General features: G+C 40.8%; 1 protein-coding gene across 6 annotated transcripts in view; it reads left to right on the top strand.

The window, feature by feature from the left end:
- DIP2C (disco interacting protein 2 homolog C) overlaps nucleotides 1-20,589 on the top strand; it is a 255,726-nt gene that overhangs the window by 121,670 nt on the left and 113,467 nt on the right. For 3 of the 6 annotated variants that reach the window (XM_015853072.2, XM_015853073.2, XM_015853069.2), the window contains exons 2-3: nucleotides 8,397-8,468; nucleotides 11,577-11,744. In XM_015853072.2, coding sequence (XP_015708558.1) covers nucleotides 8,397-8,468; nucleotides 11,577-11,744 — 240 coding nt within the window. The remainder of the gene's footprint in view (nucleotides 1-8,396; nucleotides 8,469-11,576; nucleotides 11,745-20,589) is intronic. The other 3 variants (XM_015853074.2, XM_015853075.2, XM_015853070.2) reach the window with 2 other exon arrangements.

The raw sequence follows: 20,589 nt of genomic DNA, 5'->3' as shown, positions 1-20,589 counted from the left end.
AAATAAATGGGCTGATTGCTTCTGTGAAGGACGTTATTGGTGCTGCTTTGATCACCGGGCTGGCATGTTTGCTGATCAGCCTGCTGATTCATACAGTTCAGTAGGCTGCAAATACATGCAAACCAGTGAATTAAGAAACGCTTGTGATAATAATTAGCAAGCTGCCGGTTCATATGCATGTTTTGATGTATTGACCTAAACATGTGTTCACATTGCTGATTTCTGCGTCTTGATCAAGAGTGATTGCAAGTTGGAAATTGGTGAAACATCATAAATCTCTAAAAAGAAGAATGAGAGTGTAGTGATCTGATTTCTGTACTGTACAGAAGTGAGTGCAACAAACCCAGCAGAAACTTGCAGATTTCCAAGTGCCATGTTTCACAGTCACTAGAGGGTAATGCCTCCTATGAGAACAGCTGCTGTGTGCTAACATCAGTACGAGCTGTCACATCATGTCTGTAATAGTGCTGCAGACCTTTAGGAGCCTTTGGAGGTGCTACAGCAGACAAAAATGGAATTGTCAAATATTGTGAACGCTGCAGAGAACGGGCACATTGATTGTGCCTTGAGGTAATTGAAGGTGTGCAACTGTTCTTCCTTTTGAGTTGTTTCTCAGGCTTAAGAGATTAGAATCTGAGTCAGCCTTTTGGTAAGACAGTCCTTGGTCAAAGGATTTTCAGTACTACACGAACGCTTTGCCCACATAGCAGGAGAGCATTGAGCTGCTTTAATGCTCTTCTATTCTTTAAGTCACACACTTGGAATAGAGTTGAGTGAGCAGATGACGTGTGCTTAATTCACTTTGCTGCTTGTGCTCCTTCTGGAACAAAGTGGGATAATGGCAGGAATATATGTTAGGTTATTTCTTTTGGAAGTGAAAAAATTCATTACGTGTATTCAGTTCATGAAGAAATTACATAAGCAGCAGTTTTCAAATGTATTTTTTTACATAGAACACACAAAGGGATCTACGTACCCTATTAACATGTATTGCAGGTGCCTCTGAATAGCTCTTCATTTTATCATATCTGGCTGCTGTATCAAACTGTCAACAAAATCTGTGCTAAAGTAACAGCCTAAATTGCAAGTTGTAAAATAAGGATTCTTTTTTTATTAGTATTTCTTTAGACCAGAGGCAAATATTTAATTTACATTATCAGGACAGGTATTTTTTAATACTTATCGACGGAGATTAGATCTATTCTAGTGATTTTTTTCTATGTACATTGCCCTCAGTTTTGAGGCCAGAATGTGGGTCAAAACCTGAACTCTTATTTCTTTGAGTTGCAAATTAATTGCAGTGAATATTTATGTCTCTCAGAGCAGTAAGAAAAGAAGTAGTTCCAGGAGGTGTATGATTGTGGAAGCCTGTAACTGTTTAGAAATGGTTTGGAGAATACTGGTTAGTAACAGGATATAAGGCTGTTTTTAAACTTTTCAAGTCATGAAGAACTCGTGATTACAAAAAAGAAAAAACTCTTCTGCTCCCTGATTACTCGATGTAATAGTTGAACAAGTAAAGTGAATTCATGGTTGGGATTTGCAGTTTCAGAAGATCATTGGCTGATGTGTAGAAGTGCCTTGAGTTTCCATAAACTAGAGGAGCAAAAGCTGTTTGCTTTCAGATCAGTGGAAAAGACAGTCAAGTAATTCTTGCAGACTTGTCTGAATGACTTAAAAAACCATGAGAGGTTTCTAATTAATAAATGAAAAAGGTTAGACTCAGCTTAATAGAGTGAGGGATGCAGTGGAACAAAATGAAGAATATCTAAGAATTGTTGGGTACTTTAAAGGAACAAATAATAGGTTAGTTTTTACATATTTAAAAGATCAAAGGGAAAAAGGAAATAACCTTTATAGTAGGGATTGAAATGAGGTTTAAGATAACCTAAGCAAACTGGAAACCAGTTGAACAGTGTAGAAGATGCTGAGCACAGTGCAGAAGTGAGGTGTTTGTTTTGTTGAGATAGCCAGTATTTTGGCAGATGGTGTTGGTCTCACAAAATAACTGCTGGAGAAAATGCCTTCCTTGGATACCCTAGATGTTGGAGTATGTAAAACTCAACTTTCTTTCTCCTCCAGAGACAATTTGAACCAACATCTCAAGTAAATCCAGAGATAACCATGTCTCAGAGGATGTTCTCAGAAGAGGACTCTTAAATCTCAAATGAGAGCAGTTTTGTTTTGCCCAGAATAGTTAAAGATCTGCTGAGACTGAAAGAGAGGATGTGAGCAAGTACTTAATGTTGTTCTTCGAGTGCACATCAGTCAGAGCAAGGCTCTCTTCTTTGATCTCTGCTGTTCTTGCATAGCCTGCTGTTAGATGGCGTGTCTGAGGAGGTCTTTCCCCTCTGTATGCTTTTAGAACGAATATATTTCTATACTTCAGGGATGGTTTTTGTTTCATTTTTTTTTTTTTTAAAAAGAAATACGAGTTGTTCTACTTTACTTGAAAAAAACCTTGGATTACTGCTGACTGGCAATTCAACAAGACTAGTGATTGAAATTGAGGTGAATTGGGAGTGGATCAGGAGAGTTGCTCATTGGAACTTGTATATTTACATAGGTTTTCTAGAACATCACATAACATAGTTCACACTATTAAACTTGGGTTGGAGCATTTCATCAGAAGAATATGAATATTGCCATGGAAAGTAGGTCTTTTGCCTCATAAATGCTCACTTCTTTTTTTTGCCCAGGAGAGATTCTATGTTTACAGAAACTGTGGGAAGAGATTTTGGCATTTTGATGCCAGTGCAACTACTGTAAATACCTATTTATTTATTTTTTAGATCAGCATGGTGTCTTTAATCCACAGCAGGTGAAATAAAATTATTCATTACACTTGTATTATTGACTAACATAACTAATCTCAAATACAAGAGTTATATGATGAACCCAAACAAACAAGGAGGAAGTTGCAATATACCAGATAAAAGATGTTTATATTTCTTTTATCTAGGGTATGAAAATACGAGTTCCAGGCTTCTATTCTGAATTGAAATTAGTGAAGAACTCTGCGGCCGTGCTTTGTTGCATCAAAATCCTGGAAGCAGATTTGTGGCTGGCAGGTTTAGAAGTCTGTTGCTTTTTAAAAGATCTGCATTCTCTTCCAAAGTCAGACCCATTTGGAATTTTGATTGAGCTCAGTAATGATCAAAGTAGCGAAAAATAGTGGTTAAAAATACAGGATTGGGAGCATAGGCTGCTTCCTATGGATGTAGCAAAATAAGAAATGTACTTAGCTCTTGCAGGTTTTCCCTTTTGGAAAGCCTGGCTGCATTGTTCTGAACAGAAGAGGAGCTGTGCTTGCAGTTTGGTTCAGATCATGTATTTTCTGCTTTGTTTCTTATAACTATCACGTGTTCTCCTCAAGGATCCTCTTTTTTTTCCAAGACATTTGCAGGGCTGAGAAAGCATCAGGACATAAGCTGGTGGAGTACCTGGCACAATGGAACTGCCTGCTTCCATCTGAACTCTATGTTCTAAATAATGATAAATGGAATTATGGCTGTAATTGTCCTTCTTTAGGGAGCGTTTCTTACTTGAAATATAAAGCCTGTCTATTAAATAACGTTTGTCAGAAGTGTTTCCTTAGGCATATTTTTCAGAATTGTATTTTATTTTTATCTTCAGCAAGATCTGACTCTGCAAGGTTTGTGTTAGAGACGGGGAGAATAACTAGAACAAGCAAATGCCTCATAGGCAACAGGAAAGCGAGTGGGGAGATGAAAGATGAGCTTCCAGCAGCTGCAAAAAGGATATACACTTCAAGGGTGCCCTATAAGCCTTATAAAGCAATAAAGGAAGGAAAACAACATTATGAAGGGTCCCAACAGCCATAAAATTCCAAAAATGGCAAGGATTGCTTTCATTATGTAAAGTGTTCGTTAAAGCTTTAAATAATGAAATAAACTCTGACACTGAGAATGGAAACCTTCCCCGTGAAACCGGCCTCTGTTTACGTTACAATAATGCAGGCCATAAAAGTCGTGCGGCACAAACGCCGCGGTTCCCAGGCAGCTCAGCAGGGCTGGGCGCACAGCGCTGGGACCCGCCAGGCCTGGGGCACTGCTGTGCTGGAGGCTTTGGGACCAGAATGTAAGTGGGAAGGTGGGGAAGGGATGCTTGGGGATTCAGGGTAGAGATACTAGAAGTGCATGCGGTGTAGAATGATGTGCTGCTGGCTTCCTTCGTCACTAATGCAGAGTTCAAATTCCAGCTCAGACATGAGTGGATTACGTGGCAGATATTTCATTTGTATATCCAGAGAATGAGAAGAAAGTATTTATTTTGAGCAGGGATGCTTTTAAAATTGAAAAGGCCTTGTACCTGTGTTGTATTAGTGGTGCTAATGTGGTTTATTTTGTCTGTTAGTAGCACCGTATATTTAAATAACTTTTCCTGAATTGGAAGCCACTTTAGCAACCATTATAAGCTGTAAAGTACACAGGAGACACTTCCTTATCTGTCACTGAAATTCAGCCATTTTCTGCTGTGCTTGCAACGTACAGGGACAAAATGTATCCTTGAGGGAAAAGAGAATGCAGCTCAGTGTGGGTGAACCTTTAAGTTGCAGCATATTTCCCTTGGAGGCGTTTGAGCAGCAGTGTAATTTATGCTATTGCTTGCAGTGAAAGTGTGCGAAGGCCATTAGTTTTTCTGACCGGTGCCATGGTCTGCCATTCATTTCCTTGCCATATTTCGAATGAGATTTTTAAGTTGAGAATGAGGTTGATCATCTTTGTAAAAAGACACTGGAAAAGGAAACAGCTTCTGACGTGGATGTTTCTGTGTCTCTGTACGTGTTGCATGAAATAGAGTCGTGCAGTTTTATATCTCTGTATTTGCACCATCCGAAATGAAATGCTTTGTCTCTTGGCATATTTTTGGAAGACCAGACAGGGAGACTGTCTGCATCATGAGTGGGAGAAGAAAATGAGTCACAGTTCTCTTTATGAGGAGCTTTGTTTCATTCAAATCCCCCTTGCCAAGATGCTGACATTGAACTTGAGTCATCAGCAATAAACAAGTCTTACAGAAAATTGAATCTTTAGAGGGCAGAAAATCGTGGGCAAAGGGAAGGCGCTCACCGATGACCTGTTTCAGTCTGTGGATTTGAGAGCAATTATTGATTGCATTATTTCCTATGACAGGTTTTTCACAAGTGCCCAAAAATAATTGAAAGTCCCAGCCTGAAATTTAATTTCAAAACATGCGTGGTTACTGCGAACCAGCAGCATCCATCAGGCTTTGAGATCACCGAGCATTAAATCGAGCGCCCACTGCACCAAACAACGTAACTGTGATTCCTGCCTTTATCGTTTGCTTTTCACCTGTGCTTCATGCATAAAGACTGAGATCACTAATAGGCACTGGCACTTTCCTGGGAAAAAGCAATATTTGGAGAAATTTATTATTATTATTTTATTTAACGCGATTATCTTTCTCTTGAAAAAATTTACTTTGTATGTTATGGTAACAGTCCATCAAGATTGGGCATGTTTGTGTTCAGGAAGTGGCAATAGATCAACTAATAAACATTGCAGTTGAAAAGGAAACTTTCATAACATATCTACATTACTTCAGGCAGTCCTCTTTCTGGGCAGTATTGTAGCATCCCATTTGTCCATGGGGTCTGTGTTTCTAACCACTGTCTGCTTTTAAAGTCACTGTCCCTGGAGGTGTTTAAGGAAAGGGTGGTTGTGGCACTGAGGGACAAGGTCAGTGGTATGGGGGGGATGTCTTGATGGTTCAACTGGATGACCTTAGTGGTCTTTCCAACCTTAATGATTCTGTGATTTTCTGTTATTTTGCAATCAGTAATCACTGTGGGGAGCACAACTGAATGAAGGTTGCATGTAATTGTGGCTGGAAGTCACAGAAGCTGGGGCACAAATCTTAAGTAAAGAGGGGAATATAAATCTTTGTAGTTTCTAAGCCTTGGTCTTGTGTTCAGCCCAACCAGGCAATCTTCACCCTAGGAGGGCTGGATCTTCTTCTATTTGTGCTGTCCCTCTCATTTCAGAGCTGGCATTCTTCCCGTAGTGCCTGAAGAGAGTCCAGAAGATGAGAAATAACAAATGAACTTGTTCAGTGGAAGGAGGATTGGTTACTGCATGCTTGATGTTCACTAGTCCTCAACAGTCAATTTTAAATATGGATTGGGAAATAATCGGGGTAAAAACACACTGCCCAGCCACCAGTGAGGAGTTGGACCTTGTCAGGAGGATGAGGAGGAGAGCAGCATGGAGAGTGCTGGTGTAGGCGGGAGGCTGAGTGTCTTGGAGGTAGGACAGGATTGAGATGGAGAGGAACAGGCAGGAGACAGGCTGTGGGGTGGAACTGAGGAGAGCAGAGCGGGGGGACCTGAGAGCAGAACCAGGGCCCACAGGGAGGTGAGATCCAAGGATTCCAGTGGGAGAGCAGAGGGCTGCGGGCAGCTGCTGTGCTTCCAGCTTCCAGGCGCAGGGAGTTGTCTCACAAATAAATACAATTGTGATACTACAATGAAAATGTTGGCGATTTTGTATTTTCCTTTAGGGTGCTTTTTTGGTATTTATTTTAGATTTGGTTGCCAGGGCAATGATGCACGTGACTATAGCACAGTAGTGATTTGTGTGTGTGTACTACCATGTGTGCAGTACCCAAGGACCTAATGCTCATAGTTTCATGTTTAAAATGGCATTGCCACCCTATACATCCATAATGCAATGATGGTTATCCATGGGGTACTCCTTTAAAAGCAAACAGGAAATAATCATAATACCAGATTTTTATTCAAATTAAGGTGTGTCTGGAATGCGTAAGAATTCAGTCTTGATGAGCAAGGAGAATGAATGGCAATTTGTTTAACAAAGCTTAAAAGGAAAAAAATGCTCATATTTTATGTTTTTCAGATGGAAATAAATACATTTGTTAACAGAAACATTTTAATGAAGTGGTATCTATAGTTACTGTCTGGTTTGTGAGAAGCTGACTGCTTAGAACACATGATAGAAGAGTTCAAAAGGGGTCTATACATGCTTAAAGAGTCAGTGAGTTTGAACTGTAAGAACATAGGTCCTCTTGCCAAGTCTACCACTTCCTTGGGTAAATATGGTGCAGTTATCATTTCAAGTGCTTCACTCACTCTCACTTCCCTCATTTAAAAATACAGATATTTCAGCTGACTTCTATTGTAGAGCAGTTTGAGATACAGTAGCACAGAGTAGGTGTTATTTTAAGCACTGTTTTTTTTTTAGTGAGGGGTGAGAGGTTGGCTCAGGACACTGGCAATGAGGCTTGGAGAATCTTACCTCCTTATTGCTTATTGCAGCCCTCCCGCAGAAGGGATCTTCTGCTGAGGAACAACTGTTGCCATTTGAAGGTGTTTTGATGTAGTTATTGACTTCAGGCCCACCCACAGCAAGCTCTCTCTATACATTTGTTACTAATTTAGCATCCATTTACCAAAGTGCCTGGGAATGAAATGGACATGCAGTCCTCTTAGCAAATGGTCTCCTTAGGTGAAGGTTGAACATGGGGACAGAAGAGCCCGAGCAGACACACAGCGCTGTGTTTGGCTGGATGTCAATGCCAAAGTTCTGCTTCTTTTTGTGCTTTGTCCCTTCCAGTGATGAGGTCTTCTAATAACACTAGAAGCATCTGTTTCATCCTGCTTATCTAATTATCCATCACTTTCTTTTAGGATGTGTGCATAGGAAAGCATTTTTTAAACTTTATGTTAGAAGTTGCCTAAGGAAACTGTAAACACAATGAAGAGCCGCAGTAATAGTAGGAAATTCAAACAGTTGGTCTCCAAGATCAGTTAGAGATTCTATTGGAAAGTCAGACAAAGAGTCTTTGAGCTACTACTTTCTAGTCAATCTGTGGTAGATTTGTTTTGTTTTGTTCCTGTTGATCTCATTGCTGCTTAGAAATCAGCTAGAACATTTATATTGCGGAAATAATTTAGCAGTGGTTTCAAATCTTTTGTGCTTTACATGCTTGATTAGGAAAATCCCATTAATGATAGAAAATGCTAATCAGCAATGGGTTTTGCCAGCCACCGTGGGCCCACGCATTCCATATAACCCATTGTTTGTTAACCTAATGAAGGTCATCGTAGCTTTCCAAAGCTTGTGTGACAGCATATCAGAATGGTTTTAAAAATCTGCTGCTGGACTCCAGTGCTGGAATAAATCAAGACTGAGTATTTACTTGTCAGAAGGGTTCTGGCGTAAATGAGTTTTATTTTTCTGGGTAGAATGATCATACTGTGCTTTCATTTGTTCATTATAATTGTCAAGACAGACAAACAGTGCAGCGGTGTCTAAGCTCGTGGTGCTGCCATTAAGCAGCTAGACTTGGTCTTTATCAACATGTTATTGATTTTCCTTTCTTTTTCTTGGCAGGTGACATCACACAGAAGGGATATGAAAAGAAGAGATCAAAATTAATTGGGGCCTACCTGCCACAGCCTCCCGGTACGTGTAACTGTGCTTGCAATATATGAAGATGTCAGGCATACTGGTAGTTGCCACAATAAAAATCTGCATCTTTGAAAAAAAATTATGTGGTTTAAACAAAGCTATTGTTATGCAGAAAAAAAGCTTATTCCATCCATTTCATGTATATTTATATACATAGATATGTCTGCTTTGGTACGTATACGCATTTTTTACATACATTTCTGTGGGTTTGGCAGTCACGTCTGGAAAAGAAAATCAGCCTAGGGTTGTTAGAGACGTTGTTTATGGTTAAGTGATGCAAAAATACAGAAGGAAATGCGATGTCCTAACTCATTACGACTTTTGCCAAGTAAAGCCTTCTAAACAGGTATACCTGAGTGGAAGATAACCTTATAACTTTGTTCCTTTCTCCACTTCTGGGTTTCCTGACCTGATCTTACTTTTGAAGTCAACAGAGAGACCAGCAACATCCCTTAGACTTCAGCTTGTCCTTTAATGAGTCTTAATCCTTTAATCAGGTGATCCTTTATAAACAGTTGGTCTCTGTATTTAGGAGTGAGTTACACGTACCTGCCCCAAAAGCGTACAAAAAATTTCATATGAAATCAAATCTCAAATTATATATTACTTCATTTAACTTATTTCCTATATGTGTTTACCAGAAATAAGAAAAAACTCTTCAGATTTCATGCTTTATAAAGACACTGGATCTTGAAGCCATCTATGTGGTTTCATTTATCATTGTAGGCCTCCACTTTGTGTCAGCCTCACGGGAGCCTGCCACGCTCTGCTGTGCAGTCTCACTAGCTGTATAGAGGCTCCATTTGCACTTGGCATTCCTCTGAGCTGTATTTTCATTGCAGACCTGGGAACTAGTTCACTTTTACCATATTCTTTCTTAATGATGTTGATGGTTTTCTATTTTAACTGCTTATGTAGAGGTACTGCCATATTCTGGCTTCTTCAGATGTAAATATATATTTTCGTATATACATACATATATTTCTCTGGAAGGAAAGCCTCCTATTTTTTTCCATGGAAACAACAACAGATACAAAGAGCAGAACAGCACTATCTGATAGAGAAAATTCTCAATTACAGAGCACTATTTTTCAACATATTCACCACTGTTAGCTATGCATTTTTACCAGCAATGAACAAGAGCCTGCATGCTGCACTCATAAAAATCTGCATGGCTGTCTGGAATGTGGCTTGTCTTTCATGTTGCTGTCATCACTGCTGAAACGTACCACCCACTGCCTCACAGTGCTCACATCCACTGTTTGGTCTTTATAAACAGTCAACAAGCATCAGTGAATGTCTATGTGTAATATTTTTTTCTGCATGAAGGAAAATTGTATTTTTGTCAGGCTGCCCCTCTGCTGCCATCTGTCACATGGCAACAAATTGTAATGGAATATTGGTGGGAAGGTTCAACCTCTGCTGCCATGTCTCCAACATCCTCCTCTGAGATTGTGGGGCAACATTATAAAGTAGGAGGCATTACTTTAAGAGTACATTAGCTAGCTCCATAGCAGAATGGTATTTAGGGCTTTTTGGATTTCATTTGGTATGCTTCACTCATGCAAACTCCTCAAGAGACCTCAATGTTACAGAAGCCTTTCTGAAGTGATAATTTCTGACTTGAGGATGACTGTAACATCACTAACCGTCAACACTAACAGTTGTGAGTTGTAAGAAGCAAATCAAATCAGCAGAGCTGCAGTCCCATAAGTTCAGTCATTAAATTTGCAGATATTTGCTGACCAAACTATCAAGCATACAGTATGTTCTTATGTCTGCACTTAGATGTACTGAGTTATGGGAAGACTTACCTAACAGTAATCCTCAGCACAAGGTTATGGTTGGTACCAGTGTTCACTTCTACAGCTAGTTGTGCATTTCATTATTCACAGAAGAAAATACAGCTTGTCCTCCAGTGAGCTGATAGACTTTTGGTCTAACTGTAAACTTGTCTCAAACTGCTGAGGACTCATCATGCGTGTAATGATGAAAGAGAGAAGGTGGAGAACTTACTGAGGTTTATTTTTCAAAGTCTCTGTTGCGGTATTAAAGTTTTCCAGCAAACGGACAGCAGAGAAATCTGTATCACTCCTATAGTGAGATCCATTCGGTAATTTGGAGAAGTCATCCCTGATGACGTAACAGATTTAGCACTATTGTAAAGATGGAAAGAAACAGGGTGAATGTTTCCCTCTGTACCATTTCCCAGGAAATCTTGCACTGGGGATGTGGGGACGAGTGAAGGAAGATTATGACAGGAAGGAGAGGAAAAGGCTATTGAAATATTGTGCACTATTTCCTTGTATACACATTAAGTTCAATCATTTAGCTCATGGCTAAATGAATTACTGTTTTATAAAGGACGTTATTGCTTCTACTGTATTAAAGATTTTTCCTCCAGAAACTGATATTATTTGTGCTTGATCTTTGCTGTCTTTGTAGTTTTTGTTTGTTTTGTTGTGTTGCCTTTTGGACAAAACCTGAAGCTGCAATTTGTTATTTTCCTTCTAAGACCTTACTCACCTGAGGTCCCTGTTCGGTAGGAAGGGGAAGATGAATCCTTTACAAGAAGAAATAAAGTAACAGATGCTACCTTTCTTAAGCCTCTGTTAATATCTAAACAGTCATATGGGTGATTAAATTAGTCATTTGTTTCTTTGTTGTAATGTGTTTTGATGGGGAACTGCAAGAATATATAAACTTTGGTCTTAGCTTTTGTTGTTAAAAAGGAGGAGAAGCTGAAGAGAGATTTTCAAACAGTGTGGAAATTGGCACAGCTCTTCTGCAGGGATTGAAGATCCCAGGGAAGGGCTGGGATTTGTGTTCTGTGACTGCACCCAAGGAACTTAAGGAAATCCAAAGGCAGTTCCCCTTTGTTTGGACATCCAAGTTCTCTTGCTGCACCTTTGCTAACATTCCTAACGCCAATGTTGGCAGAGTGGAACATTGACCTCATTGGCTCCGTGAGCGTCCTGTAGTGTCTGTGCGTGTGTGTGCGTGTGTGCTGTACTGCATGGGGGCAGCAGCTCCATTCGTTGCTGTAACAAATGTAAAAAAAAAACTAAACGTGAATTAATTAGTTTTTTCAACTTGTTACAGCAGCGAATGGAGCTGCCGCGGTACGGTGTAGACTGCAACACAGTGAAGGAGCTGCCAGAAGAATGCTCCGCACTGCCAACATTGGGGTCTGTGACATCCGGGAAGCGGCCGCTAGAGAGAGAGCAGCCAGCACGGCAGGAAACCGGCCTCTCTTTTATTTTCGTTTTGGTGAGCACAATGAATGTATCTTTTTCAGTCCATATCTGTCTGTGAGTGTGCCTCAACTGGAAGTCTCTGGTAGAGCACTGGAAGAGTCCAAGTCCACCAGAATTAGAATCTGAGCGCTCCAACTTCTGTGCGGTTTCTAAGTAGAGACTGAAACTCTGTGGAAACTCTAAGTAGAGTTCTGACACTCAGCAGAATATTGGAAACTCCAAACCTTTCAGAAGCAGGGCAGCATTTAGGAGCAGGCACCAGGCTGGTAGAGCACACTTGTGGAAGGACTTCCTGCAGGGCTGTGTGTCTGCAGTGTGGACAGATAAGACGGGTCCCAGCTGTGCCTCTACAGCTGTGTCCTTCAGCAGTCACACATCGTGCCTTCTGGGCATGTCATAGAATCATAGAATGGCTTGAATTGGAAGGGACCTTAAAGATCATCCAGTTCCAAACTCCCTGCCATGGGCAGGGTTACCACCACCAGCTCAAGCGGCCCAGGACTGCATCCAGCCTGGCTTTGAGCACCTCCAGGGATGGACCAGCCACAGCTTCTCTGAGCAGCCTCTGCCAGCACCCCACCACTCTCTGAGTAAAAGAAATTGCTTCCTAACATCTAACCTAAATTTCCCCTTTTGCTTAAAGGCTTTTCCCTCTCGTCCTGTCACCGTCAGACTGTGTTGGTCCTTCTGCTTATAAGCTCCCTTCAAGTACTGGAAGGCCAAAGTGAGGTCTCCCTGGAGCCTTCTCTAAGCTAAACAAGTCCAGCTCCCTCAGCCTTTCTCTATAGGAGGTATCCTGTGGCTGGTGGCAGGCAGATTCCTACTCCCTGAGCTTGTAGCAGAGGATTAGCAGGTCCCCAAGACAGCAGATTTTTTCCTGCCAGTCATGTGGGCATGTGGAGTCTTTCCTTTGTGCTTACCATGATCTCCCAGGGCAGACGTGACACAGTGTAAGAGCTGGGCAGAAGGAAAATAGAATTTATGGTTCTGTCTGTGTAAGGCACACCTGTGAAAACACCATCCCTTTGAGAAACCCATACCCTCTCATTTTCAGACAAATTTGCCGTTATGCTATAAAGGAAATCCATATTGGATTCTGACTGTGTTGTTTACATTTCTCAACACACACATAGAAGTGCATACATATATATCCATATACCAGAGGTCTTTGCGTTGCACTCATTGGAATGCTATCATGTTAGAGAGGGAAAGCTGCTACTTTTCAGGAATTAGTATAATCCTAATTCAGAAGGGGAAGATGTGCAGCCATGTGGTTGATACTCCATCAGGCGATGTGGGAGTGCACTATTAAGGTTTCTATTTTAGACAGGAAAATCCCAGGGAGTAGGTTGTCAGACATGCTACGCAGCAAATACACCGTGAGTCTGACACATGGGGGACTTGCTGGATCCACCTCACATCTGCAAGTTGACTGCACAGTGCATGCACTGTAGGTCTGACACATCCAGATGCTGCACAGACTGCACATATGCAGAGGACATTTGTGCCAGCCTAGCCAGGCTGTTGAACATTCAGGAATCCAAAGTGGATATGCTGCCTTTGGCAATGGTAATGGGAGAAGGGACAGGGGGAGCCTCTTTTTTTCTTTCCCATTAAATTCCCACCTGCTTTAACTTAAGGAGACCAAACTGCAGCTTTCTTTCCTCAAAGCACTGGCTCTGGGATGTCAGTTTGTAGATGGAGACATTCAGTGCACAGAGTGATTTTTCTTTTCTTAGCATGTCTGTATGCCAGACATCTAAAAATAATGAATAGTGAATCTGGACCCTTTATCTGCACGCGCATCTCGGTCTCTCTTGTGACCTTTCTCTTACTGTCTCTATAGAGAAGCCCTGACAGCCAAGATCTGAAAGAATAACCACTTAAACAAGCGTTCATTTCAGAATACTTTTCTGAGGATTATCTTGATTAGATCAGTCAGTTCTGGGTAAGATAACATGTGGACAGATGCATGTGTGCTATTAGGAGAAACCCTCCCTAAAAGAAAAATAACTGAATTACCAGCCTTCCTCATAAGCTTGGGTTTTTCTTTTTTTTGCCCAGTTTGCAGTCTTTTGCTAGGAAATTTGATTATTCATTCACAGAACAGAGAGACAATGTTGTTATCAATTAAGATTTGCTACTAACAGCTTGAACATGGGTGGTTCATTCCCTCTTAATCAAGTGGCGCGTCTACACCAGATTACTTTCAGTAATTTCCCATCATTGATATGACCATTGTGGCTCTATTTGTAGTGTAACCATGTAGACCAGTCACCAGCACTCTTTTTATCATTGCTAATAAACCTGTGAGATGCTGTTCTTAAAAGGCACCTGCTGCTCCTTCTGCTGGCCTGGAGACAGAGTGCTGCATCTCCTGCTGCTGGAGCCCCTACAGCACTGGTGCTGCAAGGAAATTTCAAGCTATTCAGTGCAGAGCAGATAATATGCTCCCATAGAAAGTCCCCAAACTTTATGAAACAATTTTCTGTAGAATAATAGGAACCATTTTCTGTATCCTCTGTTATTAACGAGACATATTTATGTATATCTGTAGTATGTTCACGTAGTTGCGTACTTATGTGAATGTGTGCCTTCATTTACTATTCTTGCTGCTGGCACTTTGGGCACTGAAAGTAAACTTGGCAATTACAATTTCATTTTCTCTTCCGCAGACATTATTTGGATTGCAGAGATTGCAAGGAAATGTTTAAACAAAGCTTGATTTTAGAACTGAAAAAAATCCCTCATGTATTCACTGTATTAATAATAAGCAGTGTTGTGCCTTCCTAATTCTCAAAGATCTCAGCAAGGGAGAGCCATGACGGGGCATTTCAAAGCACGGGCGTAGGCTCACAATATGGATCTGGTTGTAAAGCAAAATACGCATTTTACAGTTTGTGGACGTGGTTTTGAAAGTAGTACAGAGATGTATTAGAGATGGGAAATCATGGCGCAAAAGTATTTTGTGTTGGCACTTTTGCTTTCTATCTTGTACTGAGGCCTCACAGTGTCAGACTGTGTTAAAACATGGAGAAAAATACATCTCCCTTCAAAGGCTGTACACTAATAATAAGACAAAAATGAGAAGGGAAGAAATATAAGGAAAGAAATGAGCACTTGATGCCATCAGCTAGTGTATCAGCTAGCAATGTGTTAATGATTTCAGCGCTTAGCACAATGGCTTTTTTGGAGGGGGAATATTTTTAGTACACATCAGAGTCAAAATCTTCTTCGAAGAATATGAAGAATTGCAATGAAATAATGTTGATGTTCATGGAGAGCGTATGTGAAATAGAATGTAGGACCAAACGTCAAGATGTTTGTCTGAAAATCTGATAAATGAGTGAGAGAAGGAGGCTCAATCCGATTTGAACAATGGATAAGAAAGAAAAGAAATACACCATTGCAGGCCTTGAAATGAAGCTCATGCATGTTGGAACAGAGCAGAAGGAGTGAGCAGAGGCATGCAAAGAGCTGGCTGCCACTGTCAAAATGCAAACCTGCTTGACTTTACAACAGTGCTCAGGAGGGACAGATCTGCAGCAGATTTTTTTGTTGACTGCTGACGGAGGATGTTAAACTGCCTGCAGTGTAAATCGAGCAGTGCATTGGTGAATGCCTTTTTTGTTCTTTTCTCCCATAAAAGCCTTCAAATCTAACACTGAAACTTTGGGAATGACATAGAAAAGTGGAAATCAAACATCATGTATGAATTGTAGCAGTGATGTGATATCCATCATCTCTGAGAGACAATGTTCCGTCTGGAGAATGTCCCAGGTAGACCTGACAGCAGCCTTCCAGTACCCAAATAGGATCTAAAGGAAAGTTGGGGAGGAACTCCTCATCAGGGAGTGCAGTGACAGGACAAGGGATGATGGTTTTAAATGGAAAAAAGGTAGATTTGCATTACACATTAGGAATAAATTCTCTATGAAAAGGTTAGTGAGACCCGGGAGCAGGTTGCCCTGTCCTTGAAGATACTCAAGGCCATGTTGGATAGGTCTGTAGGCAGCCTGGTCTGTTGGGAAATGTCCCTGCCCATGGAAGGCAGTTGGAACTGGGTGATCTTTAAGGTCACTTTCAACCCATGCCATTCTGTAATTGTGTGATTCTGTTATCCGTGCTAATTTTGTGCTGAGGGCGTAACACATACAAGGAAATGCTGGAGCGCAAGATGGAGATTGTAATAAGGAAAGAAGAAGATGGACTTCAAGTATGCATGTTGTTTGAAACCAAGTATGGGAGTAAATGTGAAAACTCACCTCTGAAAAATAGATTGTTGATGAGACATATCTCATCAGAAATTCCATCTTCTCAAGGTTTATCTAGCAAAAGCTGGCATACCTTCCCTGTTTGATTTTGGGTAGTAGTGTCACCTTTTAAAACTTCTTTGGATTAGGCTGATCCAGTGAATTTATTACTTCTATATACATCAGATGGGAAGAGTGAAATGCCATGCTAAGTAACAAGTTCCATGGGAGCAGTGTGACATTTAACCTGTTTACAGAATACTCGGTGTGTTCATGCTTTGCTTTTAAAGCAGAGTCAGCAGCCATTGCATAGAAGTCCAGGAAATATTTTGAACTGAACGTAAATACTGTTTCTTAAAACTGCATTGCAAATACTGTTAACCTTCCTTTCCTCTAGCCCTGGAGTTACTGGGTTTCCTCTACAGATTTTTCTCCTGGGTTATATGCTGTCAGCTGGGTTTAGAACAGTGAAAGCAGCCTGAGTATAGAATGCCTTCTATTTCATATCAATTAGACATTTCAGCTCTTAAACATTTTCAGGTTCAAAATTTTGACCTAGTCATAGAAATACATGATACATCAAAGCAACCTGTCAGCTGTCACTGAGGAAACAGTTGTCCACTGTTGGAGAAAGCCATGCAGTTATGGTAGCATCACCAGCACGTAGCACTATAGAATCATAGAATGGCCTGGGTTGAAAAGGACCTCAAATTCCTCAAGGGCCTATAATTCAGCTACAAAAAAGAAGTAATAAAGACTGAAAGGGATGAACAAAGAGATAAAGACAGAAAAAAAGGAAGGAAAGAGGTGACTGAAAGCTGTTTCCAGCTGACAGCTTTCTGACTTCCATGCACATAAAAATAATACTGTCCAGCTTGCAGTGGTATGCTTAGATAGCTTTCCCGTGGCTCTTATATTTTCAGTTAAATGCACAAAAGTTAGAATCCAGCTTGCAGATTAGGACTTGTAGATTGATATATCTGCATTAAGTTGTCTGCCTATGAACCTGGTATTTGAGCTTCCTTTCTTTTGTGAAGAGACACAGTTAATTCAGCTGACGAAACCCAGAGAGCTTTTCAGCTTATTCTGAAGCAGATACCTCCCCTGACCACCTGCATAGATTTCAGGCTCCACTGGGCTCTCTGAGTTGCATGAACACAAGTGTCTAATACTGTTCAAGATTCCCTAAGGTATTAGAGACAGCTACACAGGGCGAGCACGTAGAAAACAACTTAAAGGGGACACATGAGAACCTGCTCAAGGCAGGTATCATATTCTGTAACATCTGATAAGACTCTGGTCACCTCTGTTTTGACTCCTGAGTCCTAGTCTAGGTCTCTTGTTTTTCATTATGGGAGCTCAGCTTAAGCTCCTTTTTGTAGACACCTAAATATAGGTGTCTTAATCTGCAGGCTGAATCCCACATTAGTGGCATTAGATAAATGAACTAACGCTTGCATTAAGAGCATGGCTGTTAGCACCAGTGCACCTTCTAATGCTTATGTGCAATATGACGAGCACAAAGCACTGGCTTCCCATTCTTTTATATAAAATAAATGTGCTCAAATTCTTTCTAACTTGAAATGAGTCAGTCAGTGCTGCTAATTGTTCTTACCTTTCTAAGTCTCACTAGCAGCAAGGATGTGGTGGCCTGTGGCATTATTAAGAATGATGAGATTTTGACAGTGATTGGGATTGTGTCTGTCTACAGGGCATTGGGGTGACACTGTCCTTCCTTTAATGAAAGCCATTCATTGCTCTGCTGCCTCCTTAGATTTAGGAATTGATCTAGGTATGAATTCACAAGGCCCATTACTCCACCACACGCACTGATCCACAAATACGTTTCTGTGAGGCTGCACTTCAACAAGCATTAGCACTTAACTCAAGGACCCTGTGTGCTGCCTGTGAAAGCCATCAATTTGGGGGTTTTAGTTATGTTCAGAATTCCAAGTGAAAAAAAGATGCTTGTTACTGCACTGTATTGCTAGAGCCTTCATGGAGGTGAACAGTTCAGCTGTTAACACTGCTTCGCTATTTATGGCAGCGTTTCTCTGAGTTCATGGTATTCTGCATGGCTTTTACTTCTACCTATCGCTCAGAAATGGCAGCCAGTAGGTTCCAGCTGCTGCATACCTTGTCTTGCACAAGGGAGCTGCCTCAGGGAAGGTGTGGGTCCCTGCGGTGCTTGGCAATTCCAGCCCTTTCTGTAAGGTTTCTTACTGTCTCTCTAAATGCAGCTATGCTTTGTGTTTTCACACAACAGAGAGCTGAGTACATAGAGAGGTCTCCCCACAGAGCGCTGGTGCAGAACTCTGCTTCACTGCAGACTTAACTTCTGTAAAGTGGGAGCCATACTTGCATGTCCTGATCGGAATAGAGGTTTATTTGCTGCTTTTGTATGGATGGGAAAGTGGGAAATAAAGTTATTAAGTAATCCCCCCAAAAAGCAGAAGCTTTTTGTTGCTCCCACAGAGCTTGTTGTGTCCCTAAGCGCAAACCAGCACGTTAGAGTTGCCTCATTCCTAACTGTTAAAGAAACTCCCTGTTACTGACTGTAACAGGTCACATGAAGAGTAGGAGGGAGGTAAACTAGTGCAAAGTGTCCAAATTTTAAGATAAAATGAGAGTTTTCTGTATCTTTAGAAAGTACAAGACTCTGGAGGGAACTGGAGCAGGGCAGGGCCTTTCCCAGTTGGGCAGACCAGACCAGTATAATTGACTGGCTGGTCGGGCTTTCTGCTGTCACCTGCAATGCCTGGGTAAGAGGCTGAGGCTGCACTGCCTTTTTGTGCCCCAGAAAAGGGCTTTTTCTACAACCTGCAGCTGCAGAGAACAAGACTGAGACCACTGGGGTGTCTTACAGCTGAATGGCCAGGAGGAGGAAACCAGGGCCTCAATGTATTCTGCCCAACAGCTACAGGTCTACCTGAAAATGTCTGCCTGCTACAGAAGTTTCGCATCTTTTTGATGCTTTTCCTCACGATTTAACTCCCTTCATTGTTTCTAAGGCCTATTGTCTGTGGCTTTGTTGTTGGAAAAATGTATTTGGTCTTGGTTTTCTCCCTGATCGTGTTGTACTTCAGTAGCAACTCCTTATAACTTTGGCACATTCTTGTCTGCATGCCGTTGCCATACACTGGCAGTGATGCTGTGGCACTGCTTTCTTCACCAAAACTCTGAGACACAACAGCAATTTTAGGTGTGTGTCTTTGGCTGCGATTTGTCAATATTTTGTAAATATATGTGATTTCCAGAAAGTTTCTCGTTCCTGTACAATGAGACTGGCATTATGGAAAAGGACCGAGATGTGGTTAGATCCTTGTACAGACTGAAGCATCGTTTTCTGATCATTTTCAATAAAAATTAATTCAAGTTACTGTTTGTTGTTGGTTGTATCAGTGATTCTCATGGTGAACCAGCAAGGCCACCAGTGAGGAGAAAATATTCCTTCAGAACAATTTCAGTGGTTCAGAATTTAGGTACATGTACTTGAAAGAATGTAAAGGCTTGAGAGTGAGTGAAATTATGCAGTACTGTGGTGAAATTGCGCAGTGCTGTAGTGTGGAGACAGAACAGATGAATGAAGATACTTTATTTGAATTAAGAAAATGAATTATTAATCGCAATCTGAGTAAAGGAACATTTATGGATTCACTCTGCCTTTTATCTCCCAATGAGATTTTACTTCAAGTATGCTTTCTAGCCAAGCAGGCCCTTCTCCATGGGATCACAGCAGACTTGATGTATGTGATATCCCGGAGATTTAAGAGAGGAGCTGTTTCTCAGTTTGATGTCTGCATCACAGAGATGCACAACGTAGTGCTGACTTTTCTAAGAGATGCCTTCTGACACTGCAGTGTAATTAAGACTCATGGAAGTCAATGTGGCATATTTTTTATTGGTCTTTATTCAACATAAAAATTCTTGATTCCCCAAAAGTAAATTCTTATATCCCCCCAATAAACAGGCATTAAATAGTTCAGAAATAATCACAGACTGTTTTTGCATTGTACTTTAATAGAAAAATTGAACATGGCTTTGTTGAATCCAATTTCACTTTTTAATCATCCCTTTGAGCTTAGTTATTAATCATTTAATTAATTTTTAACAGATCTTTTCTACCAGCAGCTCTAAGTGCAAGAAGCCGGTTTTACTTCTGGCTCTATAGTTACACAGTATGTAACTGCTTTTAAAAGTTTAAAAGAAGGCAAAAAATTAAAGGCAAAAGAATAAATTTTACTTTTTTAGGGTCTCTTGTTTTTCTTTTTTTCTTTTTGGTGGGATTTGTTTGTATGTTTGTTGTTGTGTTTTGTTCTCCCTCTGTGACTTACAAGTCCCAATGTTCTGATTTATGAGATCTAAGCTATACACATATACTGGGTTTGTTTACCCAGGTTGTTCTGTGGAAGAGAGAGGTCTGGGTGGTGTGTTATACCACTGTTACATATTCACATTTGTTTTCCTATTGTTTGTCTGAATTGTTCTATGTAAGTAACTCACTTCACTCTTTTAGGGAGGCTGTGAAGGAGAATTAGTTTCTGGAAGTGTCTGTATAACAATGCTGCAGTTATACCACTGCTGTCTTTGAAGGAGCCTTCAAAA

This window comes from Coturnix japonica, chromosome 2, assembly GCF_001577835.2.
Source record: "Coturnix japonica isolate 7356 chromosome 2, Coturnix japonica 2.1, whole genome shotgun sequence".
Taxonomy (NCBI): Eukaryota; Metazoa; Chordata; class Aves; order Galliformes; family Phasianidae; genus Coturnix; species Coturnix japonica.
This window is presented reverse-complemented; position numbering and strand designations above follow the sequence as displayed.